Source organism: Narcine bancroftii, chromosome 4 (genome assembly GCF_036971445.1).
Source record: "Narcine bancroftii isolate sNarBan1 chromosome 4, sNarBan1.hap1, whole genome shotgun sequence".
NCBI classification, from domain to species: domain Eukaryota; kingdom Metazoa; phylum Chordata; class Chondrichthyes; order Torpediniformes; family Narcinidae; genus Narcine; species Narcine bancroftii.
In genome coordinates, this window is record NC_091472.1 from 82,781,955 (window position 1) to 82,808,416 (window position 26,462).

Consider the following 26,462-nt stretch of genomic DNA (forward strand, 5'->3'; position numbering starts at 1 on the left):
AGTGGTGAGCTGCCTTCCTGAACTGTTGCAATCCTTGTGATGAAGAAACTTCAGTGTTGTGGAGGAGAAAGTTCCAGTATTAAACCCAATGGCAAAGAAGGATCAGTAATGTCATATCACATGGAAATAGGCCCACTCCTCCCAGGCTGACCAGTGGGCACCCATTTGTATTAATTCCTTCTTCCAGCAGATAGTCTTCCATACCTATGCAATGCAAGTGCTTATGTGGACATTGTTTTTAAAACCATTGTCAGCAACTCTGCTTCCACCACTCTCTCTAGCAATGTACGTTAGGATTTTTCCATTCTCTGGGTTAAATTAGGCCCCATTAGATTCCCCCTAAATCTATGTCCTCTATCTTGATATGGAGAAAAAAGGTCCTGCAACCTACCCTACTGAAACCCCCTCATAATCTTACATATCTCAATCATATCCCCAGGGAGAACAGACCTCTCTTCTAGAGCAGTGGTTTTCAAACATTTTCATTCCACTCACATACCATCTTAAGCAATCCCTTAGAGCACTTATGGCACTGGGATTACTTAAGGTGGTATGTGAGTGGAAAGAAAATGTTTGAAAACCACTGCTCTAGAGTCTCTCATCATACCTGAAACATCCCATCCCAGATAATATCCTGGTGAATCTCTACATCTCTGTAGCATCATCATACATTTCTTGTCATGTGGTGACCAGAACTGCATACAGAAATCCAGCTGAGATCTGACCAATATTTTATAAAGTTGGAGCATACCTCCCTCTTTTCATATTGTGCCCTGAAGAATGAAGGCTTGTGTCCTGGTTTATTATCATCTGACTACATACTGATGAAACAGTATTTCTCTGGACCACAGTGCACACACACACACACACACACATAATAATCACATATATACATAAACTTTTAAATAAAAAAAATAATATATATATATATATATATATGTATAGGGATACTTTGTTACAGGATACTGTTCACCAATCTCACTGCCTGCAAGAAGAAGCTATTTCCCAGCCTGGCAGTCCTGATTTTGATCTCCTGTACCTCCTTCTTGAGACTAATGGGTCAAAGTTACTGTGCTCAATGAAAAGCGTCTTCTATAATTCTTTGAGCCCTATTTAAGCAATGCTCCTGGTAAATGTCATCAATCAAGGAAAGGAGGACCCCAGTGATCTTCTCGGGCTTTTTGATGATCCTCTGTATTGACTTCTGATCCAATGCTTTGCAGCTACCCATGCCACACAATGATGCAGCCAGACAGGAACACTTTCAATTGTGCGCCTGTAAATAGTTGTTAAGAAGGGGTTGTCACTTTTAAGGATTTTTGAATATTTAAATGTTTATCAAATCTCCCAGGATTCTACTATTCTTGGTGTATATCCTCATCTCATTAGTAATCCCAAAATGTATCACCTCACATTCATCAGGATTAAATTCTATCCACCATATCTTAGCCCATTTCACTGATATTACCTTATAGTCTAAGATCCTAACATTGCCCCTACGGTATTAACAACATCATCAATCTTGTATTTCCAAATAGTTATCATGTGTGATTTGGAGATGAATTTGTATGTGGAGTTATTCCCTCTTGCCTGTTATCCCAGGCCCTTTAGGAGGTAGAGGTCTTAAATTTATTAAGTGCTGTGAAAGTATTAGTTTTGGGTGGTGGATGGGGTGCCAATCAAGCAAATTGCTTTGTTCTGTGTTAACATTGATATCAAAATAATTGTTTAAAGCAGGATTTCCCTTTTTTTAAAGAAGCAGATCTTTATTTTTGGCGTTTTGCAGCTTTGCCACTGGTAGCAATTTCATTTGAATTCGAAGATCATGGGTCCAAGACCTCCTACAGAGCTGAGGAAATGCTAACTAACCAATAGTGATGTCTCGCAGAAGAGATGTTAAGCTAGGGCACTGTTCCTGACCAAGTGATATGATCACATAGCACAATTTTGATGATGTGGCATGGAATCAACCCTGATGTCCTTGTCAACCTTTTCTTTCTAGGCTTTCCCTTGGGGTTGAGGATGGCTGTTCCCACCTCCTGCTCTGTGGGTGCTGAGATGACCAACAGGCTTCATGAAGACCTTTTTCAGGGTCTCATTGTCAGTCTTTATTGCTGGAGAGAGATGGCTAACAGCAGGTCAGGATTGGAAATCAATTTTTATTTTGTGTGGATGTGAAGTATGAGGCCAATTCTCTCATTCTCTGTTTGTTGACATTTATCACTTAACCATCTTCATTTGAAGTAAGTCAAAAGTAAAATATTTCAGAGACTGGAAGTCTGACACAAAATGTATTGAAAACATTCAGCAAAATGGAGTCCTCCTGTCACATCCAGAAGTATGAGATGTTAATTCTGTTTCACTCTCCAGGTCTAATGCTTCATCTGTAGTGGCTTTGGCATTTTCTGTTTTATTTCATTAAACAGCAAGATTATTGGGTTATTAATCTAATTTTTCTCTGTGCCAATTGATAGCCTGATTTCTGAATGAACAAAAGAGAGTATCACTCATAGCTTTTAAATTAGCTTTTTAAAAACGTGGTTCAGGAGGTGCAAAAGTGATCAAAAATCTCAACTTTTGCCTTATCTCTCGGTTTATTTTCCTAGAGTCATAAACTGGGTGAAAATAATTTCCTCGTGGGATACAGTCAAGGCTGGCATTTATTTTGCTCAAACAATAAACTGCAGCTGTGCTATTCATGTAAATGAATAGAGATTGATGGAGGCATCAGCTGGACTCCCCTTATAGTGGAGAGCTCATGCCTATTACTCAAAGGTACATTAAACATTTTTCATCTTCAGTAAGTTCATTTGTCATTCTAATGAACACTGAGAAGCAACTTTCCATAGCTTATCTCTCTAATGTGAATAACGGCATTGCCAATTGAATTTCAAAATTCTTTCATTAGATACAGACCATGGCTTTTATAAGCCCACTGGGTAAGAGAAAATCAAATCCAGTGAAATATTTTGAAAAGGATTTTGTAGGATAAGTGGAGAAAGTATTTTTTTTAGGGCAGATCAAAAATATAGAGTTGTGGAGCGCAGCATAGCCCAACAAGTCCACGCTGACCATCAAGTGCACATCCACACCAATACCATTTTATTCTCCTCACATTGCCATTAATTAGCCCAGATTCCTTCATATATCATGATGTAATTTAACTGGCCAATTAACCTCCAAATTATACACCTTAGAGATATAGGAAACTAGAGCACCCAGAAGAAACCTGCAAAATCCACACAGACAGCAAACTACAGCAGCAGAGGTGAGGATTAAACCAAAGTCACTGGAGCTGTGCCACTCTTAACTAAGGGCAATAAATATTGGCGAGGAAGCAAAAACTCTAATGGTGAATTCAGAAGAAACGTTTATGCAGAGTGGTTCATAGGCTTTGAATCACCATGTGAACTAACCGAAATGAATAACGTAATTAGAAGGAAAGTTGGATTATCTCAGGGACAGAAGGTGAAAGTACAGTAAATATTCATGTATAATCCGTTTCATGTAAAATGCGACCCCTCCCCCCATTTTTGAGGGGAAAAAGGGGGGAAATTTTACCCCCATGTATAATATGACCCCCCCTCCCCTCACCCGCCCGAGTCGCACTGACTTCTCTCCCCCCCCGCCCGAGTCGTGCAGCCGTCTCTCCCCACTGATTCGCACTGCCATCTCTCCTCCCTCCTACTCCCCCAACCTAGTTGCGCTGCCATGTCAATGTAGTCAGCTGCTGATAATGAGTGGTTCAAAATAAACCAGCAAACATCATACTGCCCACAGAGCTTTCAATGGTTGCATCTTCAAGTTGTATAGAATGTATCAGCAGGCAACTACATTATTAAACCTGGCAGAATTTGAGCTTGAATTTCGGTACAAATTTTTTTTGCATTATACTCATATATTTATGGTAACATGAAGAGGCGCTGTACCATTTTATGATAACACAAGGTATTTCCAGGCCCGAGGATGTTGCCAAGATCACGATAATCAAGCTACATGTGTGTGGGTGGGTCAGAAACTTGACTCTCTAAGAATGACTAGAAGATGAAGCCAAGATGACCGCACTGCAGCCATGTGAGATGCTCAGAGAGCTCTGATAATTTTGCCAAGGAACCGTAGAAGTTGACAAATCCCACATTACTTAATGAAAGAACAGCTACTGGAGATACATAACCCAACTCATAATGAGAGCAGGCATAGTCCGCAAGTTCCATTTAGGCTTCTGTGAGATGATGGTTGATCTGGTCTTTGCCCCATAACTCTTGATTCCCTTGTCGAGATTAGGCTGATAGGTGAGATGAAGGGATGGGAAGAATTGTGTGCAGTAAGTAAACAGAAGTATGAATAAGGTAAGTCAAGTGGCCTGCTTCTGTGCTGCAGACATCATGTCCTTCTTTGCATGTAAATCCATTAATGGCATGATCAGAAAGGTTGTGAATCATATGATTGATAGTTGCTGTGAAGAGTTATCCAAATGAGACCAGATCCAGTTTAAATGTTGGAATTGTATTAGTAAAGGGAAGGAAAAAAAATCTATTACAGCTTCAGTTTCTGAAGCAAATTCTTATGGTGTGAATATATTCTGCTGCAATACCATTACTGTCCTTCTTACGTCCAGCGACAAGGACTGACCAGTGAGAGGAAACAGAGGCACTGAAGGACATGAATGAAGCCTTGAGGTTTAAGAGTACATCAATCAACCTGAGAGCAGTAAAGGGTGCAGATCCATGGAACTTGTGTTTGAATTTGAAACAAACCTGACTGTAATATTAGAAGTCAGCAGAAAGATGATTGATAGATGAAATCAAAGCTTGTTATGTTTTGACTGTGGATTGCTTTATGAAATTATGAAAAGAGAACAGCTAGCACTATTTACTTATATTTTACATAATAAAGGATTAAATTAAGAAGATTATGCTACTTACTTAATTAAACTAACCATCAATCAGCCAGGTGATGTTAAAATGTTGATTTGTGCTGCTGGATTTAAAATTATTATTCAAGAGGCATGGCATCCACGCAGTGCTCCTGTGGGATCTCAAGGATGCTTCTTGTGCAAATGGATCACCTTCTGGAAGAATACACAATCCAGATTTTGAATCCTCTGCTGTAACTAGTATCACTGCAGGGCTTATGCAAAGCTTTCTACTACTTACTTTTCACGTAACAGGATCAACCTACATCTTAAATGTCTGTAAGCGGAGAGGAGATAGCTAACTGAAATGTACAGAATTCCTGGTTCAATTTATCATTTTATAAACCTGCATCTGTTGCTCAGTACAATTAATATCTATGTTTGTGTTCAGAGTTCTAATGTACTTATTAAAGCATGAGTTGCTATCGTGCTGTTTAATGCCAGACCGATGGCAAACAGCAAGCTGTTTCAATCTTATATTCTAGAACCTTGCATCTTGTCAGGTCAGCCTTTAACTCTTTGTTGAACACATGCCAATTTCATATGTGGTACATAAACTCATAATTTGCACAAGAGTACAGAATATCAAGGCAAAATCCTTAATTTATCTCCTGATTGTCTTGCCTTAAAGCACATTCCCTGCTTGTCAAACTCTCACCTCATTGTGCTTTATTCTTGCCACAGGATGAATATCTTCATTACTCTCCTTGTTGCAAGAGAGGTTGGAATAGAATCCTTTGTAATTATTCATCAGTAACAGGAGAGCTGCGAGAGTTGACATAAACTACGTATCATTAAAGTTAAAATCACAAAATATTGTAAGTCAGCTGAATAGCTCAATGCCAATTGCATCATTGGCTGCAACATCAACACATGCACTCAACTTTTCTACCTCATCCTCAGCACCCATCCTGAATTTGAATCTATGATGAGAGTCCTGATGAAAGATCATCATCTTTCAAAAAAAAACCTGCCCTACTTGCAGAATCTTTCCACTGTTTTGGGTGTTTTCAAATATTAAAAATGTGCCATTGCTCCCTTCCTCTGAGGTCCCATCCCATGGGCATCAAATCAAGGGAAAAGGCCTAACAGGTCAAACAAGCTGTCATCTATTGCATCCTGTTGTGGCCCCCTCGACATCAGAGAGACTCATTGCAGACTGGGAGATCGTTTCGTTGAGGACATTCAGTACATCCGCTGCAATACCTCCCAGTGGCCAACCATTTCAATCCCACACCCCACTCCCATGCCGTCATGCCTGTCCATGGCCTCATCCACTGAGAAGCTGAGCCTACCTACAAATTATTAGGTTGTAGAAAAATTATTTATATCTCACTTATATTACAATGCTTTTGACATATCCCAATGCTAAAGCTGCTGCTTTTAAAATTTAGAGACAGACAAGAAGGTTGACAAACCTTTCATGAGTTATAAGATGGCTGAAAACAAGCAGCTGCAAATATGACCTTGCAACAGGTTGTGAAAAATGGCCCACAATGTGCTTTACAAGGTCAGATAAAAAGATGGCTTGCACAAGTGCAAAGAGAGGTTGAAATAAAGCTAGCATAAACGTCATTAATTTTGTATTTTTTGAGGCAATGCAACATTCCATTTGCTGGTGAAAGGTGAACACCAAAAATCCAGGCGTCGGGACAGTGGGGGGGGGGAGGGTATTTTTTATATACAGAATTACGTAATATTAAGAGTGAGGGTCGAAATATAGAAGCGCAACTCTGTATTTTTGAAGTGAGAGCTGAGACTTTAGAAAGATGTCTGTTTGAGACACCTCACTTCCCATATACGAACTGATAATTTATAATAAAAATCTGGTATGCTGTGTGTTCTTTTGCAGTCTGACTTCTACCAAATCTGGATATTCCACCTGGGTTCTTTCCAACCAGATGGCTTTAACATCAACTTCTCTTGTTTCTGTTAGGCTCCTCCCCTATCTCTCTCTTTTCCCCATCCCTCTGTCTCCTTTCCTTCAGCTCTCAACCCATCTCCATTCAGAGAGCTATCCCCTTCCCCTATCTCTTCCCAGTACATCCACCTATGACCTCTTGCCTGTGGGCTTGTGCTTCTCCCTGTCCCTTCCCCCACCATTTTATTCAGGTCCTGTCTGCTTTTTGCTCATTCCTTGACGAAGGTCTCAGGTCCGAAATGTTGGTTACATATCTTTGCGACATAAAGAATGCAAAGAAAAATAGAGGGTTACAGGACAGGGAAGGTTTAATTCTTTTTTTAAGGAATATGGAAATCACAACATCGAGAGCTGAAGGGCCTGTAGTGTGCTGTAGTGTTCTATGTTATACATATTTCTTTCTTATTAAACATGGGCAAGAATGCACACTAGAATTTGCTCAGGTCATTGTGAGGATAACATCAATCGAGAGGAGAAAGTTGGCAGAATAATGTGGGAGACACTGGAAAAGTGAAACAGCACTTGTTTCAATTCAGTGGGGTCACAGAGGTAGCTGGCTGGTCTCATCTTGCTGGATGCGTTGGAAGGGGAGGAGAAAGTGGAGGTGGTGGTAGTAAAAGTCCAAGGAGCTTCAACACCATTGAAGAAAACCACCTGTATACCTCAGTGCACAGACATGCTCGCACAACCTTCCATTCAGCAATTGGCAACAAGCTCGTGCCTCAGCAAAAAAGTCATCTGTGACAGAGTATTTTGTTATGTTTTGGGGAGATAAATTGGGAAAGGTTTGTTAGAGTAGGTTACATACAAACACTTTAAAACAGATCTTATTTGAAATACTGGTGCTTTTCCCCATGCTGGATATATTGGCTCCACAGTTTTGCAAGAGCAGCTGGGACTGGAACAAGACAAGCTGGCAAGCTTAAGGAAAGCCCCATTTGGAAGACGGCCTGGTCAAAGCCCCTGTGGTTCATGCAAGAGGAGAGAACAGGCTGTCTAATGTTTCACTTGGAATAAGGGAAACAAAAAGGAACTCTGTGGTGACCTGAAAGAAAGAGGTTAGCATCTGGAGAACCCTGAAAGGGCAAGTTTTGTCAGCAAGACACTGGAGTGGCTGACGGCAGTACATCAGTTGTGGATGTCCTGGAACAACAAATCTCTCTCTGAAAACTAACAAGAACCTTCCTGAGCAGTAACTATTTACCTTTCAAGCACCAAAGCCTGGTGAACTTTATAAATGTTAAATTCTGTGCACAGTATAAGAATTGCCTGCAAACAGTGAAATTGGACGAATGAGAAATGAGATTGGACTGTGAACCAAAGAACTTTTCTGAACTTACACACACATTACACACACGTGCACTTAGAAAGGGGGTTAAGCTAGGTTAGTTAAGTTAAAGTGTGATTCTGTTTTCATGTTTAAAGATAATTAAAAGCAATTTTTGTTTAAGTAACCATTTGTCTTGGTGAGCATCTATTGCTGCTGGGTTTTGGGGTCCTCTGGGTTCATAACACACCAAAGACCTGTTCCACTATCTACTAAGTAAGTTAAATATAAAGCATAATATACCTTCATCAGAATCCAATAATACATTTTTACAAGTACAATACAACTCCAATTATCCATAATCAGATTCTCCAGAATCTGAAATATTTTCATGTATCCGAAATGTATCCCACTGACTGTGGGAGTCGGGCTCCTGGCGTCTGCAGCAGCGGACCATGAGCTCCCTGTGGTGGCGCAGCCGGCCTCGGGCTTCTAGCCCGAGCAGGGCCTCAATGGAGAGGTGTCAGTGATGGGCAGTGGCCAGTATGTTTTTGGAGAGAATTAAACATTATATTAATGCTTAAAAGGCCTTGCCATCTTTTTTGTTGTTGTTTAAACACTGTTACAAGTGTTTTGCTGTTGCTACTGGGCTGTTTTTTAAAAAAATGACCGATTCTCTGCAAAAAAAGTTTATCCAAAATGGTCTCGGTCCTGACCCTTTCCGATAATCGGAGTTGTACTGTAGTACCTACAAAGCCCCGGAGCCTTGAAGAAATCAAAAGAAAGGTCATCAATCTGAAATGTTAACTGTTTTGAGCTGCTTCATAAATCCAGATATGGATGTTTGTTCTGTTTCACAATCTATTGGGATTTGTGTGCCACTGCAGTTAATGTTTTTCGAAACTGTTCTCATCATCTCTGGCTTCTCACATCTTTTTCATATCTGCTCAGCTCTCAGAGTATTCCTAGCAATTCCTTCCCCCAAGTTATTTTCTGAAATTTATTCTTCCTTATGTATCCAGCAAATTCTCCCTATTCTTCTGCCATATACTTAAATAAGAGATCATTTACAATGGCTAACCAGCAGGTCCTTGGAATGGTCTCTTTAAGCATTTATTATCAAACAAGGTGCACCATTGTCTTGCTTTGATTCCTCTCAATGGATTAAAGAACACTAGTAATCACAACAACCAGTGAAGGCATTAATTTGGACTGGTTCAAGGGGTAAGCTCCCAGGAAGATGCACAAAGCTTTGAATGAAAGTTGAAGGGGACACAGCGCTGCACAGGTTTGCTGTTGAATGGTTTCGAGCGGCCATTTTCTCCTGCAGCATCACCCCTCACAAAGGGCTGTAACTCAGCATCAACACTTACCTGTGGGGGGGGGGGGGGAATGAAAGGGTGATTCACTCCTCACTGCCCCACATCCATTTGCTCCGTCATCCTGCTGACTTTTGCTCTTTGACCTGAGGAAGAAGGGAGCTTAACATCTGGAACACATGTTCCCTGATGTCTCATCAGAAGTTCAATGAATAATGACATGGAATCTGATCGTGAGATTCAATGGCGCACTTAATTACCAATAGAGAGCAGAGTGCTAATGCACTAGTTCCAACATCCACGTGGGAGATCCAACAAAACAAGATACTTCAAAACTGAAAGATTTTAAAACAATTAAAATATTCCACTCCTTAAAAAAATCCAAGCACACTCTGGTTTTTGAAGTGCAAGCTGTGGTAGTGCAGAAAATACAGCAGTCAATTGGCAAAATTCAAAGAAGTGCTGCAGGAATTATTGACACTCATTGGCGGGTGAGTAGGTGGGGATCTTGTTTAAAATTTCATTCAATGGATGGAAATTTGGCAGCAGTCTTTCCTCGTGGTAAAGCAGCCTGAATTTCAAATTTCTTTCGTGAGACTTGAACCCTTAACCTTTTATTCCAGACAAGGGTGGCTCCTTCTGAGCAGTTCAAATTATAATCAGATTATAATTATAAAAGTGAATGAGTTTACAGTTTCTTCTACATTGCTCTTCAGAAGATAGGATAACAATCAGAAATCCTGGAACCTAATTCTTCTCCTCAGGCAATATGACTAGCAGTGTTATGAAATTTTTAATCTTGTGTGCCACCTTCTGAGTTTAAACTAATTTTCTGAATCTAATTTTGTTTAAATGTATTAATCTGAGGAGAATCATATAATGTATTTTTATAGCAATTCTTTAACCAAAATAGAGCAACACTTTTAGCTTTTATCTAAAGTTGATGTAATTCTTTGGAATATAGTAAATACATTTGTCCTCATTCAAAATAACAACTTCTGTTTTGGAACATTATGCAAGATCAAATACTCTGCTGCAGCAGGTTTGAAACAACATTGTAAGGTTTTTCAAAAGAACTCCACAACAAGTGCCAGTTAATTGAAAAGAATGTTCCTGTTACAAATATAACATTGTTCCTGTCTTGTGGAAACAAAAACGTCCATATCCATTTTCCAGCCATCTGTCTCCCTGTCATTTTACTGTTAATTACTCAGACTCTACCACACAAATAAAGGCCGCTCAACCTTCCTGTCTCTGCTCACGTTAAAGTTCCATGTGACCCTTCTCATTTTAATATCTTTCTGTTTTGTTTCCCTCACTTCAACCTCCCCTGAAATGCACCTATAAATGAAAGGCCTGCATATATAGATATCTATAGATATATATCTATAGATATATCTGTAGATATATATCTATAGATATATAGATATCTATAGATATATATCTATAGATATATCTGTAGATATATATCTATAGATACACATATATATATAGATATAGATACATATATATATGTGTGTGTGTGTGTGTGTGTATATCTATATCTATATATAAAAACCCAACACCCAATCAAACAATTTTCCCCTGCAACCGTGTCTGCCTGTCCCGCATCGGACTTGTCAGCCACAAACGAGCCTGCAGCTGACGTGGACATTTACCCCCTCCATAAATCTTTGTCCGCGAAGCCAAGCCAAAGAGAAGAGAGATATATATACATCTATATATAGATATTTATAGATATATATAAATATATATACACACACACACACACACACACACACACACACACACACACACACACACACACAGACACACACTGTATTTTATACCATTTGCAACATCACAGGGTTTAAGATAGTTAAATGAGAAAACCTGCAGATGCTGGGGTTGAGTGCAATACATAAAAGTGCTGGATAAACTCGGCAGGTCACACAGCATCCAGAGGAAATAAAATATAACCAATGTTTCGGGTCGTGACCCCTTTGTCAGGGTATAAAATAGTTTTGGCTTGACATCCACCATGGAAGAAAGACATGGGTTGCACTTTTCACCTCCAACACAACATCAGAAGAATGCATGAGAATGTGCGCCTAGACTTGCAATCTCAAATCTTTATACTGTGCCTTGGAGCCACGGTCTTCTGACTCAGTTGAAAATGCTGCACACAGGAGATAAACAAAATAATGTTCTGAACCAATGACTGTTTCTTTTGTTAAATAAAAAAAACAGCAAATGCTACAAAAAAAAAGTGTATTTAGATTTGATTATTAATCAGCACCACATTGAAAGGATCATTCCATTGCCCTTGATTGAATCCCTCCCACTGATTACATAAACAAGTTGTCATGACTACAAGTCAATGTGATGCAAGGAGACCATATGCTGAGATGAAACAATGTCAGCTATAAAAGTGGAAATCTCGTGCGTCAATGTAACAGATGATGATTCTTTCAGTTTCCACTGCAGTGTGAAATTTGTATATTTCCTCTCAGCCATTATAGAACACTGCTGAACGGTGAACCTTTTTAATCAAATTCTGACACATCAGAAATGATAATGGAACATGGAACCAGGAGTAGCGATTTAGCTCAAGATTGTTATACCATTTAATGGGATCATTAATGATCAGACTCCAAAACTCACTTTACTCAATATCCTTTGAAACAAAAGGTTAACCAAATCTATCAAGCACAGATGTAAAACTTAGTTTACCTCGCATTAATTGACATGCGTGGAAGAGAGTTCTAAACTTCTAACTTTTACTTATTTAAATGTTTCTTAAATAGATTGGAAGTTCACAAGATAAAGAAACAGAAGCAGGCCACTAGGCCCATCGAGTCTGTTCTGTGACTCAACACTAAGCTGACCTATGCTCACACCTAGTTCCAATTTCCAGCCTTCTCCCCATATCCCTTACTAATGAGATACTTATCAATTTCCTGTTTAAATACTCCCAATGATCTGGCCTCTACTGCTGTATGCGGCAGTGAGTTCCACAGATCCTTGACCCTCTGACTAAAAAAGTTCTTCTTTTAAATGGATAACTTCTAATTTTAAGATTGCGACCCCTTGTCCTTGATTTTATCAAATCCTTTCAAAATTTGAAATGTCTCTATGAGATCCCCTCTCATTCTTCTATACTCCAATGAATACAATCCAAGAGCTGCCAAACATTCCTCATATATTACCCCTTGCACTCCAAGAATCATCCTAGTAAATCTCCTCTGCACTCTCTCCAATAACATCACATCCTTTCGAAGACAGGGGGCCCAAAACTGCATATAATACTCCAAATGTGGTCTCACCAGTGCCCCATAGAGCCTCATCAACAACTCTTTACTCTTATATACTATTCCTCTTGAAATGAATGCCAACATAGCATTTGCTTTCCTCACTACCAATCCCACCTGGTCATTAACTTTTAGGTTTCTCTGCATGAGGATGCCCAGGTCCCTTTGCACTTCAGAGGTTTGAATTTTCTCCCCATCCAAATTGTACTCTACCTGTTAATTTCCACTGCCCAAATGCAGAACTGTACATTTCTTAATGTTGGATCTCATTTGCCATATTTTTCCCCAGCCTGCTAATGTGTCCATATCCTTCTGCAACTTTACAGTTTCTTCAACACTTCCTGTAAATTAGCATGCTCCTTCAGAAGCTTTGCTACACCAGTATTTGTCAAGTTCTATTTCTTCCCACTGAACAAGTCAGATAAAGTTTGCAAACTTTAACTTCAGTCAAACATTATCTGTGGACATTGGAAATGTATTGTTATGATTCTTGTATCGTAAAAGTGGCTAGACTTCTAAATGAACTGCTCTGGTTTGAAATGACCAGAATTGAGTTAAAACAACATTTTTGTGTTAAAGCAACTGACCTTGCAAAGTCAAATGAAAGATAAAGAAAGAAGTAAAAAGCATCTGTTTTTCTTATAGCACAGCAAAACTATCAATTCTTGAAGAGACAGATTTCAAATGAATGCCAGATCAGATGAGCTTCCAATGTGATATGCAGTACCTTAACAGATGGCCAAAATTCCTCTCCAGATTATAAATTTGCAGGATGATGCCCATTCAATTTATCATGACTGAATCATCAACACATACTGAACCATAATTCATTAAATGTCTGTGATAGTACAGATTCTATCACCAATGTGCATGTGTACAGATTGTAGTGTAGGATGACTGTGATTGGCTGAGAGCATAGCCACACCTACTGGTAGGTCTTAAAGGGTTACTCCTAGCCAGACCAGGTCATTCTGGATTGGTCGACCTACATGTGATATGCTCCAGTCTTTTAGTTAATAAAAGCCTTGGTTTAGATCAACAAGTCTTTGGTTCTTTCGATGTGCGCTACAATGTTTTAATTAATTTGAGTTTTCTTTCATCCTTCAGCACTGGTCAGTCTTACTGTTAAGGTTACAAGTCAGTCTCTCTACAGAAGCTTATACATGGAAATTCTCTCTCAGAGCACAATACTGAGCAACTGCAGTAATATCTGACCTCAAAGTGAGCCTTATCAATCCTATCAAATGGACATAAAACATTCCATAGTACTAATTTGAACAAGACCAAAGAAACTATCCCCAAAGTCCTGCAAATATACAATGCCCGTAATGGACCCAATGAGAATACAGGTGGGAGAAACCTATTGTGCAGAAGCTGGCTGCTTTACTTCCTACATCACACATCAGTTAGTCGTGAAACATTTTGGGATGTATTAAGACCACAAAAGATGAATTATAAACTCTTTCACTCAGTTCAATAAAGACTTGCTTCCAGAACCAGAACATTTGCAGAAAGCATCTTTTTAAAAGTTTTCAAGAAATTATCAAATTAGCAAGTTAAGTCCACTGTTCATAATGCTTGCACTGCCTTGGTGCAATTTAATGCTGCCTCAATTTAATGCTATCTCAAAACAGAATAAAGATAAATAAATACAACTTCAATGTTTTTTGAAGATTGTTTCTTTAAAAAGTACATTTTGCATTTCTTTTGCTTTATAGTCATGTTGCAGACACTTTATCTGAAGACTGCACCTGGCAATTGGAATCAGGTGTCAGGCAGTTGGATTGAAAAGTTCAGATCAGCAGGAAGCTGACTGGGCAACAGCAATCAAGTGATACAGGAAACTTGTGACACAGGGTGGTATTAATTCACTTCAACTTTGCAGTCTAGAGAGACAGTACCTTTTTGACCAGAGTTCCACACAATACATGCACCAGTGAGTAGGAAATTTACAACTAAATGGCTTTTTTCCTACAGTCAATTTCTAACATTGGTTTCCTCTGCAGTTTTTATTTTTTTTAAGATACAAGGCCAGCATTTATTGCCCATCTATAAGTCAAGACAAGCAGGCGTGTGGTGTTGAGAGGAACATTAAAGCAGTAAAGTTCCTAAATGCAAGGCGTGATATTGATGACAGAGGTCACAGATTTGGCAAATACTGTCTGAGTCGCGTAGTTGTTGAAATGCAATGGAATTCACAAATGGTACGCATTACAGATGCAATGCACCAGTGGTTTAGGACAACCAGTGTTTTGGATGGTGGATTGATCACCAATCATATGAGCTGCTTTTTTCTCAATGTTGTTGAGCTTTGTGAGCACTACTCGAGTCTTTCTTCTTTGGCTTGGCTTCGCGGACGAAGATTTATGGAGGGGGTAAATGTCCACGTCAGCTGCAGGCTCGTTTGTGGCTGACAAGTCTGATGCGGGACAGGCAGACACGGTTGCAGCGGCTGCAGGGGAAAATTGGTTGGTTGAGGTTGGGTGTTGGGTTTTTCCTCCTTTGCCTTTTATCAGTGAGGTGGGCTCTGCGGTCTTCTTCAAAGGAGGTTGCTGCCCGCCAAACTGTGAGGCGCCAAGATGCACGGTTTGAGGCGATATCAGCCCACTGGCGGTGGTCAATGTGGCAGGCACCAAGAGATTTCTTTAGGCAGTCCTTGTAGCTTTTCTTTGGTGCACCTCTGTCACGGTGGCCAGTGGAGAGCTCGCCATATAACACGATCTTGGGAAGGCGATGGTCCTCCATTCTGGAGACGTGACCCACCCAGCGCATCTACATCTACTCTAATAACATTCCCTCCAGACAAGTCGCCAGAATAACATTGTGGAAGTCTCAGAGGTTGTTTTGCAAAAGAAGGTTTTATGGACCAAGCAATGGTGAAATTGGAAAAGGAGGAAAACACTAAAATTTATAGTGCCCTCCATAATCTTTGGTACAATGACACATTTTTCCTTTATGTGCCCCTGTGCTCCACAGTTTTAAATTTGTAATCAATTAATTCACATGATTAAAGTGCATATTCCAGATTTTATTCAAGGTTATTTGTTATACATTTTGGTTTGACCATACAGAAATTACAGCACTTTTTTCATAGCTCACCCATTTTAGGGGTCCAAAATGTTTTGGACATTTGGCTTCACAGATATTTGGGATTACTTATAATTACTTAATTGGTGAAGGAGCAAAATGAATTCTGTGGAGTATAGAAAGATCTTATCTGTTCAAGTTCGAGCAAATTCCTCTAAACTCATTAGATGGTGCTTCATCCTACAGCAAATCAATAATCCCAAACATACTGCTAAAGTAACAAAAGAGTTTTTCAAAGCTTAAAAACTGGAGAATTCTTGAATGGCCAAGTCAGTCACCTGATCTAAATCCAATTGAGCATGCCTTCCATATGCTGAAGAGAAAACCTAAGGGGATAAGCTCCAAAATGAGCAGGAGCTGAAGATTGCTGGAGTAGAGGCCTGGCAGAGGATCACCAGAGAAGATAGCACTTGGTGATGTCTATCAATTAGACTTCAAGCAGTCATTGCATGCAAGGAATATGCAAAGAAGTACTAAACGTCATTACTTTAATATGCAGATAGACCCTGACTTATGATGTTCCGACTTACAATTTTTCAAAGTTACGATGATCAGAATCCATTTTGAATAAAGGTAAGTCAGGGTCTACCTGAAAGGAATGCTACCATTCAATCAGCACACGCAGATCGTTTCCTACCGCCACCACACTCCCTAAACATCATCATTTCAATGCTTCTCTTGTAGTAACGTCAAAGAAATGTGCTTTAACGGACCCAACACCATTTTTTTAAAAAAGTGATTTGGAATGCATGCACAGATTGCCGTCTCTGGGGAGGGACAGAAAATCAAGAGGGGGAGAGAGTGATGGGAATCTGTGCATGTAATCCAAATCACAACAAAGGTTGAGAGATGACATCGCTGCCCCTAATTACCTGGTGCCACCTTGGCCTCCCAGCAGCAGTGAGGATGTCAGCCACTTGGCAGCAGTGGGGACATTGGCCTACTGGCAGGGACAAATCAGGATACTACCTGTACAGGTAGACCCTGACTTAAGATAATTTCTACTTATGATCCGAGTCCCAGAACCGAATCCCATCGTAAGTCAGGATCTACCTTGTACATACCATTGCTATATCCCAAAAATTATGGTGTCCTGAAATGATACTATATTAAAAAGTGCTGTAATTTCTACATGGTCAAACTAAAATGTACACAAATACCCTTTAACAAAATCTAGAATGTGAACTTTAATCACATGTGAATTGTTTGATTACAAATGTAAAACTGTGGAGCACAGGGGCAAATAAAGGAAATAAAAAGTGTGGAGGGCACTGTACATGTATGTTCGAGGATTCGGCAGCAGATCTGTCGTCCCTGACTTTATCAGAAAATGTGTGGACAGGTGTGTTCCAACTGAGACTAGCCAGGTCTATCTCAACCAGAAGCCATGAATGAACAAAATATCCACTAACTGCCAAAGACAAGATCTGTGGCATTTCAGATCATGAGATTCAGTAATCTATAGAAAGAACAGGTACATTCTCCAGAAGGCCATTACTAACACAAAAACACTATTCTGGACTAAACTGGAGTCCTACATGGGCACTTAACAATTATGGCTGGGCTGGCACACCATCACATCCAAAAAGGCAAAACAAGGTCACATCATTAATTGTGATATGGCTCCTCCAAACAAGGTTAATGCATTTTATGTTCATTTTGAAGGAGAAAACAACAAAGTGCCTTGGGAGCCCCAATGACTCTGTGCTCCCAGCTAATGAGGCTGGCATGGAAAGAACTTTCAGGAGGGTAAATCCTTGCTAAGCCTTTGGCACAGACAGAGCACCTGACCACATCCTCAAATCCTGTGTAGACCAACTCACTGGAGTTTTTGCAGATATTTTCAACCGCCTGTTCCATGGTCTGCAGTCTCCATGTTCTTCAAAAAAGATGTTGATTATTCTGGTGCCTAAGAAGAGCAAAGGTGATCTGCCTCAATTAATTTTGGCTGGTGGTACTTGTCTGTCTTGATGAACTACTTTGAGAGGTTGATTATGGAGATCAACTCCTATCTCAACAAGGACATAGGCGCACTTCAATTCACCTCTCATCACAACAGGTCAATGGCAGATGCCATATTGCTGAGCATCCACTCTGCATTAGATTACCCAGAATATTGCTCCTAGAACGCTTCCACCAGCGTTGTCTCCGCTCCATCCTCAACATTCATTGGAGCGACTTCATCCCTAACATCGAAGTACTCAAGATGGCAGAGGCCGACAGCATCGAATCCATGCTGCTGAAGATCCAACTGCGCTGGGTAGGTCACGTCTCCAAAATGGAGGACCATCGCCTTCCCAAGATCGTGTTATATGGCGAGCTCTCCACTGGCCACCGTGACAGAGGTGCACCAAAGAAGAGGTACAAGGACTGCCTAAAGAAATCTCTTGGTGCCTGCCACATTGATCACCGCCAGTGGGCTGATCTCGCCTCAAACCGTGCATCTTGGTGCCTCACAGTTCGGCGGGCAGCAACCTCCTTTGAAGAAGACCGCAGAGCCCACCTCACTGACAAAAGACAAAGGAGGAAAAACCCAACACTCAACCCCAACCCACCAATTTTCCCCTGCAACCGCTGCAACTGTGTCTGCCTGTCCTGCATCAGACTTGTCAGCCACAAACGAGCCTGCAGCTGATGTGGACATTTACCCCTCCATAAATCTTCGTCCACGAAGCCAAGCGGAAGAAAAGAAAGAAAGAAAAAGTATGTTATGCTGTTGCTCATATTCTATAGTTTGGCATTAAATTTTTATCATACTAGCAAAAACACGATCAAATTAAGGGATCTGGGACTCTGTTCGTTATTCTGAAACTGGATCCTCAACTTCCTCATGGAAGACCCCAATGAGTGTAGACTGGAAGCATCACCTCCTCCTTGCTGACCATCAACACAGGGACACACCAAAGCTGTGTGCTTAGTTTCCTACTCTATTCCTTAAATACGATTGAGTAGCCTCGTTTGTTTGACTCCATTCGAGCTATAAATATGATGATGTGCTGGACAAGCTTTTCAGTGGTATATACTTGGAATGGGGTATCAGGGATAGTGGTGGAAATGGACAAAAGAATAAGATTTAAGAGGCATATAAAGTTAAACACATGCAAGCAGAAAGGATTAAGTTTGATTCTGTATCATGTTCGGCTCTGGCCATGGACTGAGGTGCCTCTCCCTCTGCTCCACTCTTTCCACGTTGAATATTCTCAACAGATTCACTCCAGATTAAAGATGCATGAAATTTCACAAACTGAACCAATGTTAGTAACAGGCATTCCTCAGATGATTGGATAGGCTTACATGCAATTTTAATTTCCCAAATGAAATCAAACCATTTAGAATGTGTAGTTCAGACTTTTCTTATTATATGATACTTCACTTTCTTTCAGAAAGGTAAGGAATTTGAAAGCAGATGGATTACTAGCTTCCACCTTAATCTGTCTATGAGAAAAGGCAAAAAGTATAAATTACTCAGACCATTTTATCGGCCATGATCAATTGCTCATATTTACTTTTGCTTCCTCTTTTTATATTTTCATTTTTTCTCTTGTGCATCGTGTGTTTTATGACTAGAAAAGCTGCAGCAAATAAGATTTTCGTTGCATCTGTACATTGTATTTAAGTAGATGAAGATAAATTAACCATGCCACTGAAATGCACTGGTCAAGTGCTCCACACAGCTGCAGATGGTGAGCTCTTGAACGTTTGAGACCAGTTACACATGTACAGATTAATGAATACATAATACACAGGAAATGTTCCTGTTCACGGTCAGTATTTATTCAGCTTTAGGTTATGCTGTGTCAAGTGAGGCTACGTCATCATTCCAGGATGTTTCTAAATTTTCTTTGTTGCACTTCACCTCTTACAAGCTTACCTCTGGTGTGGAGCTATATTGTATAGTCACCATAAGTTTGTTTATTTGCCACATTATACCTTGTGTGAACTCTACTATTTCTACAGCCATACAAAGTAAAAGGTATAAAATACACAACATTGAGTTACAATGAGATAAAAGATCAATTAGAACCAAGTAAAGGCAGTAATGTAGTTATGGGGTTCATTCAGGAGCCTGATGGCTGGGGGAAGAAACTCTCTTTAAGCCTGTTGGTGCACATCATCCTCTTCAAACTTCTCCATGATGAGAGGAAGAAGAGTGTTTCTTGGGTGTGATGGGTCCTTCAGTATGTTGGCTAACAGCAGGAGATGTTGATGAATGTCAATGGAGGGGAGGGATGTTTGCATTATGGTTGAAGCTGCATTCACCATCCTCTGTAGCAGCTTCTGATCTTGAGCAGAGCAGGTCCTATATCACACCATGTTGTACATAACAAATATGCTTTTGATGGTGCAACTGTAGAAAACATTGAGGGACAAGCAGGAAATACTAAACTTTTGTCTTCTGAGAAAGTAGAGGCACTAGGGCACCTTCTTGACCATCTCAACAATGTGCTTGACCCAAGTCAGGTTATTGGAGATGTTTCTTGCTAAGAACTTTAAGCATGACTTGGGCACATGAAACATACACCTAATGCTCAAGGATCATTTGCTGACTTGAAGTATCAAATTTTCACAATTACTTTAGTAGAGCAGATCCATCAAGTATTATGGTAGTAAAGGGCTCTATATAGATTACAGTAAAAATTCTAAAATGTGGACTGGTCGGGGAATGAGTCGGTCCAGATTTTCCGGATTCTCGGGCAGTATATCTGTGGCGCTTACACAATCCATGCATGCTTGCAATGCACACATATGCACGTACAAAACAGCTGAGAGTTTTTGAGGACCAGATTCTCAGGTGGTCTGGATTTCAGGCGAGAGTTTTCGTTTTTGGGGATCATCTGGATATCTGGCATCCAGATTTTTGGACGCTTACTACATTGAAATGCAGTCTGTCTCCTGTAAAGACATGGACTTTGAAGGGTAAATAAATTTAAGTTCTTAGGTGTCACTATATCCAAATTTCTACAGATGTGTGGTGGAAAGTGTGCTGGCCGACTGCATCACAGTCTGGTATGGGGACACCAACATGCCTGAGCATAAAGTCTTGCAAAAGATAGCGGACACAACCCAAGATATCACATGCAAAAACTTCTCTGCCATCAAGAACATCGACTGCCGTCGGAGAGCAGCAGCAATCATCAAGGATCCACACCACCCAGCACATGCTCTGTTCTCACTGCTGCCATCATGAAAGAGATATCGGTGCCACAAGACTCGCACCACCAGGTTCAGAAACAACTGTTGCCCCTCCACCATCACACTCCTCAACAACAAATTCAATCAGGGACTCGTTTAAGGATTCTTACCTTTGCCCTGTATTGATTTTTCCCTCTCTGTATTGCACAGTTTGTTTACGAGTACATTGTGTACAGTTTATTTTTGCACTACCAGTAAGTGGTAATTCTGCCTCGCCTACAGGAAAAAAGAATCTCAGAGCTGTATGTGATGTTATGTAAATACTCTGGCAATAAATCTGAAATCTGACTGCCTCCTGCAAGTGCCTCAAGGCAATGAAGATATATCACCAACCCTGTTTGTGAAGTCCTCTAACTGGGTTGGTGTGATTTGAAAAAACTCTTAATTGCTGGCCCCACTCCGCTCATGATGGGAAAGGTATATTTTGAATGGCATGGGATCCTTGAGTCCATTCATTTGGAGCACACAGAAGGCCAGCGTAAATGGCAGAAAGGACTCGCTGGCTCACAAATTATCCAGCTGCCTACCCCCTAAAGCAGCTCCTGACCTAGCTGGACCCAAGTCTGTTGGTGCACAGAGACCATCTGTTATTTTGGAACTGGAGTGTCAGAGGCTCATCATCAATTCCCAGGGACTGTTCAGGAAGAAGGTGCATATCCTTCCATTTTTCAAATAGCTTTCCAGAACCCAGACCTAAGAAAGTACTGTCAATAACAGATTAGCATAAACATGACAATCTGTTCAAAATGGTTTCTACAGATACTTTATGCTTATTTCCCTTCCTATCCTTTAATGTGCTTTATGACATGGTTTTTGTTATAACTTGTGCTTCACAATTCTTCTTCTTTGGCTTGGCTTCGCGGACGAAGATTTATAGAGGGGGTAAAAAGTCCACGTCAGCTGCAGGCTCATTTGTGGCTGACAAGTCCGATGCGGGACAGGCAGACACGATTGCAGCGGTTGCAAGGGAAAATTGGTTGGTTGGGGTTGGGTGTTGGGTTTTCCTCCTTTGCCTTTTGTCAGTGAGGTGGGCTCTGCGGTCTTCTTCAAAGGAGGTTGCTGCCCGCCAAACTGTGAGGCGCCAAGATGCACGGTTTGAGGCGTTATCAGCCCACTGGCGGTGGTCAATGTGGCAGGCACCAAGAGATTTCTTTAGGCAGTCCTTGTACCTTTTCTTTGGTGCACCTCTGTCACGGTGGCCAGTGGAGAGCTCGCCATATAACAGGATCTTGGGAAGGCGATGGTCCTCCATTCTGGAGACGTGACCCATCCAGCGCAGCTGGATCTTCAGCAGCGTGGACTCGATGCTGTTGACCTCTGCCATCTCGAGTACTTCGACGTTAGGGGTGTAAGCGCTCCAATGGATGTTGAGGATGGAGCGGAGACAACGCTGGTGGAAGCATTCTAGGAGCCGTAGGTGGTGCCGGTAGAGGACCCATGATTCGGAGCCGAACAGGAGTGTGGGTATGACAACGGCTCTGTATACGCTTATCTTTGTGAGGTTTTTCAGTTGGTTGTTTTTCCAGACTCTTTTGTGTAGTCTTCCAAAGGCGCTATTTGCCTTGGCGAGTCTGTTGTCTATCTCATTGTCGATCCTTGCATCTGATGAAATGGTGCAGCCGAGATAGGTAAATGGTTGACCGTTTTGAGTTTTGTGTGCCCGATGGAGATGTGGGGGGGCTGGTAGTCATGGTGGGGAGCTGGCTGATGGAGGACCTCAGTTTTCTTCAGGCTGACTTCCAGGCCAAACATTTTGGCAGTTTCCGCAAAGCAGGACGTCAAGCGCTGAAGAGCTGGCTCTGAATGGGCAACTAAAGCGGCATCATCTGCAAAGAGTAGTTCACGGACAAGTTTCTCTTGTGTCTTGGTGTGAGCTTGCAGGCGCCTCAGATTGAAGAGACTGCCATCCGTGCGGTACCGGATGTAAACAGCGTCTTCATTGTTGGGGTCTTTCATGGCTTGGTTCAGCATCATGCTGAAGAAGATTGAAAAGAGGGTTGGTGCGAGAACACAGCCTTGCTTCACGCCATTGTTAATGGAGAAGGGTTCAGAGAGCTCATTGCTGTATCTGACCCGACCTTGTTGGTTTTCGTGCAGTTGGATAATCATGTTGAGGAACTTTGGGGGACATCCGATGCGCTCTAGTATTTGCCAAAGCCCTTTCCTGCTCACGGTGTCAAAGGCTTTGGTGTCGAAGGCTCACGGTGTCGAAGGCTTCACAATTAAAACTGCTTTATTGCACCATATCATGCATTAAAAACACAGAAAAACAAGCTGCAAATATTGTGGAAAAATGAATGGCCATGAAGATTCCCTTGAATTTCAGTCCCCCTTTAGTTGTTATTTTTTTGTCCTTACCAATGCTATTAATTATCAATTCAAAACATTCACAACAATATTACTTTGCCCATTACTGTGGAAAAAGAGAACTACAAACAAGAAAATGTTCCAGACCACAAGTAGCAGATGTCACATTAATTACGGCCTGCAGAATTGTGTCAAGGTTAAAATAGAAGCATGAAACCACAGGCTAAAAGCATTTCACTTTGAGCTGTTTGCTTCATGTCTACAGATCCCCCAATTTATTACAAAAGTGAGTCCAAATGAAAATAGACTTCATCAAGATGGAAAAAGCTCTGATTCAATGCAGTTCTAAATTCATGTTGAGGATTAATGTTCAACTACTGAAATGAGTCCTCATTCTAATTTGGATATCAAACAGGGCTCTAATTATTCCTCTCTACTCTTCCAAAAGATTGTGAGAGGTTCACAAAGGGTAACTGAACCAGGATCTACTGTTAATTTATATATTGGAGATTGATTGATTTGTTAGCCAAAGGTAAAGAGGAGCAAGGGTGATTACAAAAAGTCAGGTTTCAAATCAGGCAGAACCTCATGAATGGAAGATAACCTTGAGGGGCTAAATGGCTGCTTCCTGTTCTTATCCTTCAATGCATCGAGTTCAGTGCTCAACAGTTGGCTATCTTTGTCCTATACTCTTTCATAAGAACATAAGAAATAGGAGCCGGAGTAGGCCTTCTGCGCCATCGAGCCTGCTCCACTATTCAATGAAATAGGGTCATCTCCACCTGCCTGCCTTTTCTCCATAGCCCTCAATTCTCCAACTATGTAAAAATATATCCAACCTGATCTTAAATATATTTACTGAGGTAGCTTCCACTGCTTCAATGGGCAGTGAATTCCATAGATTCACCATCCTCTGGGAAATGCAGTTCCTCCTCATCTCCATCCTAGATTAATTAACCAGAATCTTGATGATTCGTCCCCTAGTTCTAGTCTCCTACACGAATGGAAACAACTTTCTATCTTATCTATGCCTTTCATAATTGTACACATTTCTATAAGATCCTCTCTCATTCTTCTAAGTTCCACTGAAGAATGAGAGGAGATCTTATAGAAACATAGATAAAGTGGATATTATGCTCATTACCCATTGACGACTTTTCTTCATGATGTAAGGCACCAATGCATTACTGCATTATGGGACCCTCCAATTCACAGGATCCTTACATCCCAGGTTCATATGGATTAGGATTTTCTTCTGTCCTTTAAACATTTAAATGTTTTTGTCTGATTTCCAGTTAAATTTTTCTACATAAGAGGTGGTTTTGCCAGATATTATTTCTAGCTGATTCGAATCATACTAGACAACAAAAAGTCATTTTGCAACATGAGACAACAGTTCACTAGCTGAAGTCTGCAGAACAGCTGACAGTCATCTGATCCTTCAAATATAGCAGTCCAGTTCCAACTATTTTCCTCTTGGGTTAATGTCTGAATTGTGTGTCCAATGGATTACAAATCCCTTGGGGTGAATTATGTGCATATGAAATGGAGATGTAACTTCTGATGTGCACATCAGCGGTTCAGCAAGATGCTTAAATTTACATAAATATTCACAGTTTTTAATATGACTAAAAATGTTAAAACTTTGCTGTGTCTCCCAAATCATTCAAGTGCAACAGATTACTGTTCAACTTTTAGTTACTAAATCAGAGAAAAGGCCCTGATTAAGACTCAGGTAGAGCATGATAGATTGATTCCTTTTCAGGGCACTTATTTGCTTTGAAATTCGTTCCTGGTTGGTAGTATCAACTGCCCTAGATAGGAGCAATTTTGCCTCCAAAAGTCAGTACAGCATGGATTGGGAATGGATCTTTAGGGAATAGTAATAATGTCACTATTGCACAAAGAAACCACATTTTATGAGGGCCATAAAAATAATATACTGTAGGTGTTTCCAACAAACTGCTATGCTTTTACACTGGAACCAGCAGACAGCTGAGCTGGCTCTCATTGAAAACAACACCAAGTTTTCATTATGTCATCCACCACATACAAAAAATGGACAAATCCACAAATTAACATGAAACCTCGTCAAAAGAAAGCGGGCATTAAGAATTCTCCCTTCTTGTTCAATCTTTTGACTCATCTGGCTTTCTGGCCAATTGTAGAAATTCCATTTCCCCATTTACTTCCATGTAATTTATTCTCTTTCACTTGCCAATCAATTCCCCCTGATCCTCCTACATTCACCTAGACAAGAGATAATTTACAGCAGCCATTTATCCTCAACCGCCTCATTTTGGGGATATCGGAGGAAATTAAGGCACTGGTAGAATCCTAGCGATCACATGGAGGATATACATTCTCCACACAGACAGGACCAGTGTATAACAACATGTAACAGACCCTCATTTTACAATTGCATGGTATGAAAAACATTTATGTGTTATTGAATAATTTTTCTTTTGCTTATCAATTGGTGTAAAATGCTGAAAACTACTAATACCAAAATCAATGAAGACAATGTGAACACAGATACATGGTCAGTGCAGGGCTGAGAGCTCCAACCAAACAGTTTGCAACTGGACAGCCATCTATTCCTGATTTGAATATGCTATATGCTCATCAGTAACCTTTCAGGGAACTGTTTGTGAAATTCTTGTTTCCATGTTGTGTTAATCTCTGCCATTTCAAGTGAGCATCAAAGATCAATCAGACTCTCACACATTGGAAACTGAAACATAAAGGCAGCGAAGTTAATTTGATTTTACAAACACAAGCTTATAAGCTTTGGGGATTGTTTGCAAGCTCTCTTCACAATTGATTTACTGGAAGAAGAGGAAGCAGAACAAATAAGGATGGGCAAGAAGTGTAGAGCTCGTGGAAAGAATCAAAGACTTGTTGATCCAAACCAAGGCTTTTATTAGCAAAAGAAAGGAGCTCTTCACAGGTGGCCGACCAGACCGGAATGATCCGACCTGGCTAGGGACACAACCCTTTAAGGCCCAGACAGTAGGCGTGGCTTAGCTCTCAGCCAATCGCTGTAAGCACAGTCTAGATATTGTAACTATATACACTATATACATTGGTGATAGATCTGTACTATCACAAGAAGATCAGATGGTGCCAGAATAAAGCTGCCTGGTCACACTGACATGCAGGC

At 40.6% G+C, this 26,462-nt stretch overlaps 1 protein-coding gene and 1 long non-coding RNA gene across 8 annotated transcripts in view; one reads left to right on the plus strand and one right to left on the minus strand.

Moving 5' to 3' along the window:
• Positions 1 to 14,316, plus strand: part of LOC138760761 (uncharacterized) — an 89,990-nt gene extending 75,674 nt beyond the window's left edge. The window contains exons 2-3 of the long non-coding RNA XR_011355854.1: positions 2,003 to 2,138; positions 13,820 to 14,316. This is a non-coding gene — a long non-coding RNA (uncharacterized lncRNA). The remainder of the gene's footprint in view (positions 1 to 2,002; positions 2,139 to 13,819) is intronic.
• pcsk2 (proprotein convertase subtilisin/kexin type 2) overlaps positions 1 to 26,462 on the minus strand; it is a 344,834-nt gene that overhangs the window by 201,589 nt on the left and 116,783 nt on the right. Inside the window, exons 2-3 of one of the 7 annotated variants that reach the window (XM_069931794.1) lie at positions 5,574 to 5,680; positions 4,926 to 5,071 (exon numbers count right to left, since the gene is read on the minus strand). The exons of 5 other annotated variants lie outside the window; for them this stretch is intronic. In XM_069931794.1, the coding sequence (XP_069787895.1) occupies positions 4,926 to 4,942 (17 nt within the window). In that variant the 5' untranslated portion in view covers positions 4,943 to 5,071; positions 5,574 to 5,680. The remainder of the gene's footprint in view (positions 1 to 4,925; positions 5,072 to 5,573; positions 5,681 to 26,462) is intronic. One more of the 7 variants, XM_069931795.1, reaches the window with a different exon arrangement.